At 31.4% G+C, this 13079-nt stretch overlaps 1 protein-coding gene across 1 annotated transcript; it reads left to right on the forward strand.

Annotated features, from left to right (window-relative positions):
* The first annotated feature begins 261 nt into the window (after positions 1-261).
* Positions 262-4379, forward strand: LOC143081867 (sodium-dependent glucose transporter 1B-like). The gene is made up of 3 exons (XM_076257534.1): positions 262-460; positions 1898-2183; positions 3096-4379. The coding sequence occupies exons 1-3, from the start codon at positions 263-265 to the stop codon at positions 4106-4108; spliced, it is 1497 nt and encodes a 498-aa protein (XP_076113649.1). The 5' UTR covers position 262; the 3' UTR covers positions 4109-4379.
* Positions 4380-13079: the final 8700 nt, after the last annotated feature.

Genomic DNA, 13079 nt, shown 5'->3' on the forward strand with positions numbered 1-13079 from the left:
ACCACTTTTTTGCACGAACGTTGGTCTTGATGTTTTAAGAAAAAAATCATATATGATCTAGGTCAGGGTTTATGCCACATATTTTAGCTAGATGCAAGTAAATAATTTTACAATTATGTTAAAATGCTGACTTAGTTCAGTTTATAACCAAAACTAGTTCTTATCTCAATCCGTCACATAAATTGACACGTTACCATCTACATATATAGTGGAGACTTACGTTCGCTGATTAAGCTTGATTCGTATTCAATTATCTATAAATATGTCTGATAGTGTCGCGAATGAACCAAATACAAATCATGCAAATATTTTGAAGGAAAAAAGTTCGTTTGACCATGGCCAAATGGAAGGACCGGATGGAACGCACCAACCTAGCATATTGATTCGACTTCGTACAGATACGATATACAGAAACAAATTGTACCAGACTTTGGCTTTGTCCTGGTTAAGTACATGTTTGGTGAGTAGTAAGCTATAACATACAAATAGATAGAAGACTTACATGATGTGCATTACATGTGATTCACTACTATCTGGAATAAAGATGAAATCTATCTCTAATGCGAAAGCTATCAAACAAAATCCAATTAAAGCGGCTTTTGAAAATATAGGTCACCGTACGGCCCTAAACAACACGCAACATGTATGTCGCTTATTATGCTACAAAAAGCTTCGAAATGGCTAAAGTATAACAATTCAATTATAAAAAAAACTTAAGTCGCGATTAATGCACAACGAAATAAACGAACAGAGTGTGTGTTATACAGAAATACATAACAAATACTTATTACAGGTTTCTGATTTTGGACAGGTTCAAAATCAATATTCATAATATTTCGGGGCTACCCAAGTACGTACTTGTTTGCAGGTGCTCAACTCTCTTTTAACTAGAACAGTGGTGTAAAGCACAATATTATAATTTAAACCCACTTAAACAATCTGTTGGAAAAGATTTTACCCGTCACACACAAAATAACTCCAAACAACTATCCAAAAGACGTAAGACAAAAAATACCAAATAAAGAATTATCGTAGTTTCGAAGATAGCTTAGAGCCAATGACAACTAAGAAAAAGTCATGTATGTAAGACTGCCATATCAATCAATCATACAAACATGTCATAAACCGAATGTAGGACCGTAAATTTCCATAGCGGTAATGCAACAGTCTTTAGTTTTATTCCACATCCATTTCAATAGTACATTGGAAACCGTTAAGTAAAAAGTTTAACCAAATAATCAAAAAGTTTACATAGGTCGTATCTAGATGATAAGTTCGTATTTATACATATGTTTTGCATTTACATGTTTTTGTAATTAACAGGAATTTATTGGTGTGTAACTCGACCAATTCACTCACAAACAAATAAAAGTCCGACGAATATTTTTGTGAGTGACTTGGTCCAGTTTATACACCAACATATATTCCTTTAAAAGGGCGTTTAATCCTTATAATTCTTTCAAATTGGAGATAGGGTATGTATTTTTCCAATTCGCTACCTCTATCACATGTCAATTGTATATTTATGTCACTGAATAGGCCTGGCGCATGAATATATTTGTTGGTTAACGCAAAAATATGTACTTAATGAAATTTGCTCTCTGATAAAAAGTTAACTGCAAATAGTCTTTTTATCATTCAAACAAATATGTATTATTATTTTATTTCACGATTATCTTGCAGTGAAAATAAATTTTGTTTACGTCGTTATTATCACCGCCATTGGTTACGAAAAGAAGTTCAGTCAACGTCGTCTATCGAAAAATAACCAACGCCAAGATCAACTACCGGAAGTCCTCTCGACCAATCATATCAACGTATTTCCTAATATGCAAATCGTATAAGAATTATTCAAACTTAAACATTTCGAAATTTTAATAATACATTAGTTTGACAGGGATGGAATGCAGGCCAACTCGGACCAGCTTTACCCGATTTACAAGTCATAACAAATACAACATTAGATGAGGCTTCATATTATCTTACAGCTTTATCCTTGGGGTTTTTGATTGGAGCTTTAGTAGCAGGGTGGATATTTAGAAAAGGACACCACATGATTACTATGTCAACACTTACTGGTGTATTCGCTATTCTGACAGCGGTAATCCCATGGTGTAAACATTACGTTTTAATGATAATATTGTTTCTTATACGTGGAGGTGCTAGAGGTGTTATTGATGCAGGTGTGTATGAATTATAGCAATTGAAGATTATTTCGTTATATTGATTGCAAAATTACCCGTTCGCTGCATAGTCTCGTGTTAGGCATAAAGTATGCGATTTGCGGTATGTATATTTATATATATTTATTTCAAGATAGAGAACTACATTCAACATGTACATATCAGTTTAAGGCAAAAAGCGTGCATTTGATTGTAAACGACATGTTTTACTGTCAGTATCATTATTTATATGATATGAGTTTATGTCAAATAACTGATCATTAAGATGGTATTATACAAAAAAAAGATATGCAGTGCTTACCTGAAACATGAAATCAGAACATGGTGCACTTTATATTAAAGGCAGTAAAGACTTCCGTTTGTACAGTCCCTAGTTAACCGTAATATATCAGTAGGTTCAGGATTTACCATGCACTGAATGTTCTGGAATGTCCCTTGAACACAAATGTTTTGATCTATTGAAAGTATAAAACTCTTTCGATAATGAAGATTTTGTGTTTTGATAAGTGCAAAAACATGTAAGAGGTTACATATTGAGACTATTTATAAAATTAAAGTATTTTACCCTTTCAGTTGGAGATAAAATAATGATTTAAATAGCCAGTAGTCGTGATTAATATATACAGCTTGTAATACAAAAAATATGTGTCTCTCGCTATATAAGTAATTCAGATTTATAAACTATCAATTTCAAGCAAAGAAAAGAAACAGATAGAAAAACTTACATCTTTTTTGTTTCTGTTTCAACTAACATTTTACTCTACATCTTATTATGAGTCAGACTGGCACCTTCTCTATTTTTTAAAAACCAGAACTTTCAACTTATATTTTTTTTCAGGTACGACATGACACAATATACATACTCAAATTATTAAGAAAAAAATTGACTTATTTTTCTGAACTATATTGTAGGCTGCAATATCATGATACTTGAAATATGGGGAAAACATAATGGACCGTATATGCAGGCTGTACATTTTGTGTACGCAGTTGGTGGAATAATATCACCGTTAGCTACCGCTCCATTTCTTAGCATTCGTGTACATGATGTTAATCACACATCAAAATATACCAATATCAGCAACTTCCATAAGCTCAGCGAAAACTTCAGCGCATCTTTTAAATCTGGAATAATTGATTCGCAAGAAACGTATAATTCGTCAGTACATTTTGCATTCGCAATAACTGCTGCTTTTGCATTTAGCTGTAGTTTTATATTTTTGTATTTCCTTTGCCGTTCGACAAAACAAACCAAAAATAATTCCGACCACAGCCCAACTCGTGTAATCAAGGATTTACCAAGAGCTATCCGTTTATCGAGTCTATCATTAATGTGTGCAACCTTCTGGTTTTATTTGTTTCTTGAAAAAGCAATGGTTTTCTTTTTACCAACATTTACTCTTACGCATATGGACTGGTCACAGTCACAAGGTTCATATGCAGCTACGACTTACTGGGCCGCATTTGCAATTGGTAGGTTATCGGGAATCATCAAAACCCACCGTTTTAAGACGGATAAAGTTCTTGCTACGTACATATTTGTTTTGACACTTTCGTCATTTGGACTAATGCTTACCACTTTATATCAGAAAGACATCGGAGTGTGGATTTTTGTTCCCATGTCTGGATTTTGCCAGTCAATTTTGTTCCCCTTGTTATTATCCTGGATAGAGGAAGACTTTTTTAAAGTGACCGGAAAGATAGTTTCAGTGATTATGTTTTTGGGATCAATCGGTACCATGGTAACACCAATCATACTTGGGTATTTGATTGACATTTTCACGCCTATGTGGTTTCCGTATGCAGAGGTTATAGCCAGTGTGTGTATGTTAATTCTTTATTTTGTTTTGTTGTTGATACGTAGTAAAATTGTATTTAATCATCAAGAAAATCAAACATGCATTTCTGACCAAATAAACAAATAAAGAATAATCAAGTATATTTATGTTTATCTTGATTTACTTTTACATCAGTTATTGTCAAAAACGGGCATCTGACATGACTGAACAATATACTACTAGGCCAAATAAATCGCTTGATGTCAAAAAGAACTGTTCATTAAATTTGGTATTTTGTTGATGTGGAGTATTTAATATAGCACTTTTAACAGTCAGAATGACGCCTCAACAGTTCTTAATTGTTTGACTACATGTATGAACTTGCAGTAATGCATTTACAGCAGTGTTTAAGTGTGAAAATGACCCGAAACATTAGATTTGACAGCATTCTAATATCTGTTTGTTTGAAAATAAATGATTCAGATCCTGTGCATTTGCTTCAATGTTTGTGTACATCAATTGTGTATTACCAGTTGATACACTATTACCTATAAACGGCCGATGTATAGATATAAAAGACGCATCCCGTTTATAGATGGGTTGTTGATTCAATATTATTCGTTGGAAACCGGTTTTCATGGATTTCATGGGTAAAGGTGAACAATGAAACTTTTAACAAACATGTTAGTTTTCAATAATCCACAATATATAAAAAAAGAAGATGTTGTATGATTGCCAATGAGACAACTGTCCACAAGAGACCAAAATGACACAGACATTAACAACTGAAGGTCACCGTAAGGCCTTCAACAATGAGCAAAGCCCATACTTCATAGTCATCTATAAAGGGCCCCGATAAGACAATGTAAAACAATTCAAACGAGAAAACAAACGGCCTTATTTATATAAAAAAAATGAACGAGAAACAAATATGCAACACATAAACAAACGACAACCACTGAATTACAGGCTCCTGACTTTGGACAGGCACATACATAAATAATGTGGCGGGGTTAAACATGTTAGCGGTATTCCAACCCTCCCCCTAACCTGGGACAGTAACATAGCAGTACAACACAAAACTTGGCACATGTAGTCACAAAATTGAATGAATCCGCAGAAGTTTACTACATTTTTTTTTCTCAAATACATCATGCGGTCTTACGATTTACCCAAGTAAACCTTATAAGGTTGTGTAATATAAAACAACAATAATACTTAGGTATTTGATTGACCTTTTCACACCGATATGCTTTCCTTATGCAGATGTTATAGCTAGTGTATGTATGGTAATTCTTTACCTTGTTCTGTTGTTGATACGTACTAAGATTGTAGTTGATCATCAAGAAATTCAAACATGTTTTCCTACCCAAGAAACAAATAAAGAATAATCAAAAAGAATTCTTTATCTTAATTCTAGTCGTAAACGGTCATCTGAAATATATGAACAACATATTACTGTAGATTCAGACATTTTTGCAATGAATTTATCAATTCGAAAAATTCGACAGGGTTTTAATCGCAATAACTCACATTGTATATGAATATCGCAAAAATTTAAATCGCATTTTAGTTTAAAATGACAACACAGCAATAATTGATACACGCAATATTTTCTGAATTTACGGTATTAAGTCGAACAAATTGCTTGTTTCAAATAAGTGCTGCATGTTCTTAGAATACAGACAATTCAGTATTTTGTTGATGTAGAGGGTTTAATAAAAACCAATTTATTAGTCAAAATGACGCATATGCGCATATGCGTCACCAAATTACAAACAATTTTCTATAAACGGTCAGACTGCAGATAATGCATACCTTACTTTATATATGAGCCAGTCCATGCGAAAAGGTACACAATGTCCTTTTGATAAACTTTACGGGACACGTTATACAAGTTTGTTATGAAATTTTTTTGAAAAAAAGATTTCATTCGAAAAAAAATCACATCAATGTAAACTTGCCACTGGATATAAGCAACCAACAATCAATCCATCTTTAATGTAGACATTCATAAAACTAGCAATTATATCCCGAATTTGTCAATTAAAACAGGAAAAGACGTAGAAATATCTAAAAAAAAATGTATTTGAGCTCATTTGTTTCCCGGAACAACGCTATACGGACTAGAAACATAAAAAAATACGTCACTATATAGACAGAGAGTCAATAATTTTCATCAGTTCTATAGTTTTATAGAATGTAAGACAACTGTTAAACATGAGGGAAAATACCCAAAAATATGCCATCTTGTGTTTTAGAAATTGTAATTTAAGGTAAGGTACGTTATTTAATAGTATATGGATAAACCGTCCATGCAATTGCACGGGATTCGAACCATTGCCTGGTTTGCTAGCAAAGATATTAACGTTGTAAGAGAGAGCATTATCACCACTGCTACTTGAGTTAACATTATAAATTTGCAAATTAAGAAATTTAAACTGTACTTTGAAAATGATTCAAATATATGAAATATAACCATTAAAAAGCTTAATAAAACCAAAAAAGGGGTCCAGCACTTGAAGGTGCGTATAGCTTAAAGCTTTAGGATATGAAAAGTAAATGCCTTTTATAAATCATAAGTCTGCTACCAATAATTATGCACACTTTTGTTTTTTGGTACCTTTTCGCATGAACATCAAATACATAACGCATTCTAAAGATATGTCAAAGGAAACGTTGTATTATAAAATTCGAGTTGTCTCATTGACTCATATCTTCTAAAGTCATAAGAAAACGTATCGAAAATTGTGTATTCAGTGTACCCAGGTTGTTTTTTTAGTATAAAATCAGTTTGTCAGATAAGAAATTTTGACCCTTTATATAACATTTAATGAATGTATCAGTAACTTGTATTCTTGACAACATCGTATTCTTATTGGCGCCACTTGCTCCAATTCTATAGCAAAATTATTTTGATGGATTACAGTGTTTGGCCAAAAAAAAAAGGTTTGACTAACTGTGTTTTTTCTGAATGCTATATTTGCCTTTCCATTGTTTGAATGCTTCGAAAATTTACCAATAACACATTGGCTAATAGGCTTGGATGGACAAAAAAAAATACAACAAACTGATTTCAGCTTCCCAATTGTAATTTGTATTTATATGAATTTTATGAACATTGCAGCATTACAAGAAGTATTTATCACGTAATTGATAGGATATTCGAATGTTTTGAACTCAGTGAACAAGAAATCAGTGAATTTTTTACCCGAATGTGACATAATGAATTTGACCTGTGATCGATTAGGTAATTACACAAAAAACACGACTGTTTCAATTAGATGTATCTGCTTATTCGTCCTGAGCACATGACATGCATGAGATCACCCATTATTTTGCTGGTGTTCGTTTAGCTCAGTCTTTAGTATATGCTGTGATTCATGTACTGGTGTTTAACTGTGGGATGTTTTTCTGTTTAGCCAGGACGTTATCAAAATAGTTTCAAAGTCCATCTGCAAAATAGGCGTATTTAATGCATAAAGATCGATACCGTCAGGGATTTACCTTTATTTCTTTATAGACATACATATTTCGTATAAAATGTTTGCTATATGATTTTTGATATTTTTATAAATGAAATATTCGGTATTTAATTGTGTTGTGTTTTTATATCGAAAAAGTTGCCTCTGACTTGAATGGCTGTTAAAAGTGGCTACCGGCTTAAGTCTGTTTGATTTAAATTAGATATAGTTTATATTTCAATAAAACTTACACAATTAGCCAATAGAACTGAAAATATATCTGCTGCTGCATACATGTACTTGTCATTGTAAGTGACAGATTTTAGAAAAATGGTCAAAACCAAGGTCCTGACATATCAAACGAGTTTCGAAAAAATACTGTAGGAATAAAGATAGCTATAGATCGTTGTTGGGTGACTGTCAATGAAACAACAATCTGACGTACTAAACAAACGACGACAGACACCAAGAAATAGTCCCGGTAGCCTTCAGCAGGTTTGATAAAATTATTCTTCATACACATGATGCATGTATGTCAAGTGCAAGATACACTTTGTAATGTTGTTTGACTGATTCATGGTAGAACATTTAAACCGATATTGAGTAATTGATTGTGATTATATGTATCTTGTTTGCTTAATTGAAACCAATATATTCTCTTTGTAAAGTTTTGTTTTCAACCGACCATCATTGTCAATTTCTAGATAAAAGTCAAGATAATAGGCAGACTTGCTTGTATCTGTTGTATCCTTTATCTCCAGTTCGATGGGATAAATTCGTTCAACAAAAGTATTTCATTGCTGTAACATTGATGAAACTCCAACAATGTTGTATTAATCGATTTCCTATCAAATATCTAACAATTATTTGAAAATAAATAAAAATAAACGTGAAATAAATGAAAATACAACAACTAATAACGATTAAAAAACAGTTGTAGGGCAACATACAGTTGTTAACAAGAAACAAGTATATAAGTAGGTAAAGCTAGGTATAACACAAGGTTAAGTCCACCATTATCTACATAGAAAAATGCCTGTATCAAGTTAGGAACATGATAGTTGTTATCCTTTCGTTTGATGTATTTAAGCTTTTGATTTGCCGTTTGATTTGGGACTTTCTGTTTCACATGTAGAGTATGATCTGCTAACACTTTAGAACACCGCAGGTTTTTTGGTGGGTTCCGTGTTTGATTTTCTATGTTAGGCTTGTTTGTCGTTAATTGTTTAGTCATGGCTTTGGAAGTTTATTTTCTACCTGTGAGTTTGAAGACAAATAAGATTATGTGGTATGGGTGTCAATGAGACAGCTCTCCATCTAATTCACAATTAACAAAAGATTATTGACCACAGTAAATCCTTCAACGGAACACTGGCTCAAACCGACCATCACGCTAGAAAGGGTCCCAAATTACACATGTAAAATAAATTCAAACAGGAAAACCAATGGTCTAGACAATGCAATAAATGAGAAACGAGAAACACATATGAACCAAACCAACAAATAACAAACATGAACAACAGGTTCCTTTGTTATCTTTCTCCTCTATTGTTTTTAAACAAATCTTAAACACAAAAAGTGACAGATATGACACTAATAGAATAATATGTGACTTGGTTGCTGAAATTGTGCTGAAAAGCAGAATTTGATATTTTTAATTTAAAAATTTATGGAAAACAAGGAGGTCGATTTGAAACAATAATGATCAGACACAATAGATATATTCTTATATCCAGTTTCTTGTCTGTTTATTCAGACAATTATATTTAGTCATTCCGAAAAATAAATAAACAGTTATTATATTGACATTTATATCTAAAGGAGACATAATGGTCTGCAACAAGCAAGTGACTACTGTATATATTTGGTCTTTTTAAGAAAATAAAGGAAATGATTTGTGGATTCTAAAGCGTGACGACAATTATGTTATTATACAAAGAACATGTTATATGGGAGTTATTAGGGTTTTTGTTAGTAAATCTATGTTGTGTACAAGATGTACGTTTTGTAGAAAATTATAATTTGTACAGGGTTTTTGTACAAGTTATAAGTTTTTTTGATACATACCTTCTTGCACCACGTGAAAAAAGTTTATCTTCTAATATGTATCAGTTTAATGTCTCCAATTAAATCTATAAACTTCAACCTAACATTAAGTGCTATTCTCTTTGTCCTCAAACTGGAAATGAGGATTACTGAATGGTTTTAATTCTTATTTTATTTTTCTCCTCATACCAAAGTCATATCAATAAAAAGTCTGGTTGTATTTTATAGTGCTCAGTATTAGTCTGTATTCTGTAGTTGCTGAAATATGACAGAAATATACAAAACAAAACCCTGCGTGCGTGTATCATTCATTAGTGCTAAGCTGTTAATAAAACACTGATAACGTGTACGCAACATCTACATAAAAATGATTCTTCACGATTTTCATTTTGACGACTACTCTAAGCATATTTATTTTTCGTTTAATGTCATTTGTACGGAAATAAAATAGTAAGCTTTATAAAACTTCAAGCTTTAAATATTTTATTAAGGGAAATGAATGACCAAATAAACTCTTATGCATGCGTCATGGGTTAGCAGATTTAGGTATCCTACCTTTTTGTATATATTACAAGTCACGTCAAACAATCAACTTATAAACAACGATGATTTTTTTTCTTCTAAAAACAATGATACTTTCTCATTCAATAAGTCAGTTATTGAAACTAAGTAAACTTGCACATTTCAAATGTAATCGTAGATTTTTTGTTGCTACTTTTGTAGATTTCTGGAAATATTTTGCAGAATCACACAAAAAAGTTAGACTTCAAATATAAACAAATACTTCTAATTTAAAGATTGGTGGGCAAAATTGAATCATACAGTTCCGTAAATAAAACGTTCTCCAAGTCCAGACAGAACAATTGGCCTTAGCATACCACCGTCAATGGAAAACGATTTTAACTGGGACAAAATCATTCAGAATCTCCAGATGCAGGCCAGCACAATCTGTTTCATTGTATTAGATAAAAAGTAGCGATTTGAATCCTTTTTTACAAACCCCTTTTATATATGCATGTTTAAAAACGAAAAAGAAATTGTTCATGAGCTTTGACTTTAACAATGCTTTTCCTTATGAAAAATTGTCAAACGGAAAAGTGATTGTCTATATGTTTAGCATTATTCTTGTTGATTTTGCATTTAGTAAAAAGATTTAGAACATACACGTTTGTTCGATAATATCGATAAGGTTGTAAAACGTTTTAAATGTCTCGTTTCCTTCCATTATGCCAGACTCCGCAATGGTAAACAAAGAAAGAGTTTTATCAAAATCTAAATAATGTTCTTATAAAAACGCAAAAAGTTGAATTCTATTAGTAGGAAGTAGCTTTTTTTTTCATTTGTTACACACTTGATAAAAATTATATAAAGACCTCTTTTCTATGCAAAAAGAAGGTCTACGTGTACAAACAACGTCAGAAGCATTGTTTATTTTATTTGTTTTATTGGTTAGAGCATTGCATAAATGTACTTTGAGATCGAGAGTGAAAAGAAACAGAAAGACCGGTAGTTGGTGTTTCAATTCTTATTTCATAGAGCACTTAGATTATTTCAGGATCTTTTCTTACACATCCGATTAATTTCTATATCAACTTTATGTATAAAATACCCATATTGGTATATATACTACGCATTTACTTCAAAACAAGAAGGAAAACTGGGAGGTTCTTGGAGCAATACAGATTTATTAGAATTCAGTTGATTCCTTATCTTTGGCGAATTAAACAGAAAGGAATAGTAAGTTATATGTTGTTTTTTTTTCATTTTGAGTGAAATAATAAATTGATATATTTAGTTTTTTTTTAATTTCGAGTGTTCGTGAAATTTAAGTTTGAAATGTGTTTTTGTTTTCTTTGCAGGAAATGAAGAGTACTACTGTAATTATTTTGCTTGCAATTTGTGTTTCCAGCATTAAAGGTATATTGTTTGAAAGTTAAGCTTTTTAAGTACATAAAGTTCCTCATGTACGTGAATAATGGTTGAACCATGATTTCAGTTATTAGGACCAATTACGTTCATTTTCCTTGAAAAACAAATGTTTTAAAACAAATGAAACTTTAGTAATATGAATTCTATCGATCAGCATTTCAGTACAATTATTATAAACTTATTATGCAGCACTATCACAATGTAAGTCTTCAGAGAATACATCGATTTTTGTACGTTTTGTACAAGTTATCATTTTGTACAAACCATGATGTGTACAAAAATAAAGTACAAAAGTAAACATTTTAATTTGTATTTTGACTTCGTACAAATTATAACAAAGATGTTGTGCAATTCCCAATGCCGTAATTTACTAACATACTCAAACAAAATTATGTTTGTATTTTGTGAATAAGGTTTATTGTGTGGTCTATGAATAAAAGTGCTATGGTGTGTACCGATTCCTTTTTTTTTTAAACAAAATCAATACTGTAAATATTTATAATGTACAAGTTATTAGTGATTTTTGTACAAATTTTGTAAAAATTGTGTTAATAGTTATCAAAGTAACCAGAATTATAATTTAGTACGCCAGACCAAAAAAGCACTTTTTTGCAAATTGAACAAAGTCAAAATACAACTTATAATTTGTACAATTATTTTGTACAAATTATAATTTATACAAAATGATAACTTCGTTACGCAAATTTATGATTAAGAAAAAAACAATCTATATCACGATAATTGATTCAAACTCCTGTCGTAGTTATATATTTTTCTCGTTAAAAAAATTTCTTTGGAATGAAACTTATGTCTTAAAAAAACAAATACATGACAATTTAGATATTATAGATGATGTACATATAATTACAAAGTACTTATAATCCGTACATTATGAAACTATTATTAATTGATTGATTAGTTGGCTTTCCACCGTAAGTAAATTTGTACATGTATGACTCTCATGATTATAGAACGTTGTAGTCTATCTTCGAATCAAATAGTACACGATTTTTTGAATGCTCAAGCAATTTTATTAAGAAATTCTGTTTGAAGGAATTAATTTTGTTGAATTTATTTTCAGCTTGTTTTCCATGATTTAAATCGATAATTCACTACAAAAAGCCGTATTGTGACATTTAGGGACTAATTTTCAATAATGTATTGCTACCCGATTTGTCTTAATTCCACATCGCCTTAAATTCACTGATTAAAAAGCAAAACAAAGTTAATATTGTAAAGTAATACCTCAATATAACAGTCATTGCAGTATCCTTTACCTGCACATACCGTTATATAGACAATGTCTTCTCACTAAGTTTGGTAACTTTGTTGAAAGCATTTCCCAATGTACTTAGATACAGGATATTTAGAAAAAAAGGCATTTTAGATCCGATGATAACAACACTTTACGGAAACAAAAAAAGTTTCAGCTTCCCAATTGAGAACGTATGCGGTATTGGTTTTCTCATTGTTGAAAGTCGTATGGTGACATATTTCTTTTAATTTCTGTGAGTTTTGGTTTTTTCTAAAGAGGTGTCTCAGGTGCAATCATATCACGTCTTCCTTTTTAATATTTACATTTCTATGTAGCAACATTCAAGTAGCGCCTGGCTATTTGTAAAACGTTTGAAACTGATCAAAACTCATATCGTATCGTAAGTTATTAAGATTTAAACCCA

The sequence above is a fragment of the Mytilus galloprovincialis genome, chromosome 7 (assembly GCF_965363235.1).
Source record: "Mytilus galloprovincialis chromosome 7, xbMytGall1.hap1.1, whole genome shotgun sequence".
In the NCBI taxonomy this organism is placed as follows: domain Eukaryota; kingdom Metazoa; phylum Mollusca; class Bivalvia; order Mytilida; family Mytilidae; genus Mytilus; species Mytilus galloprovincialis.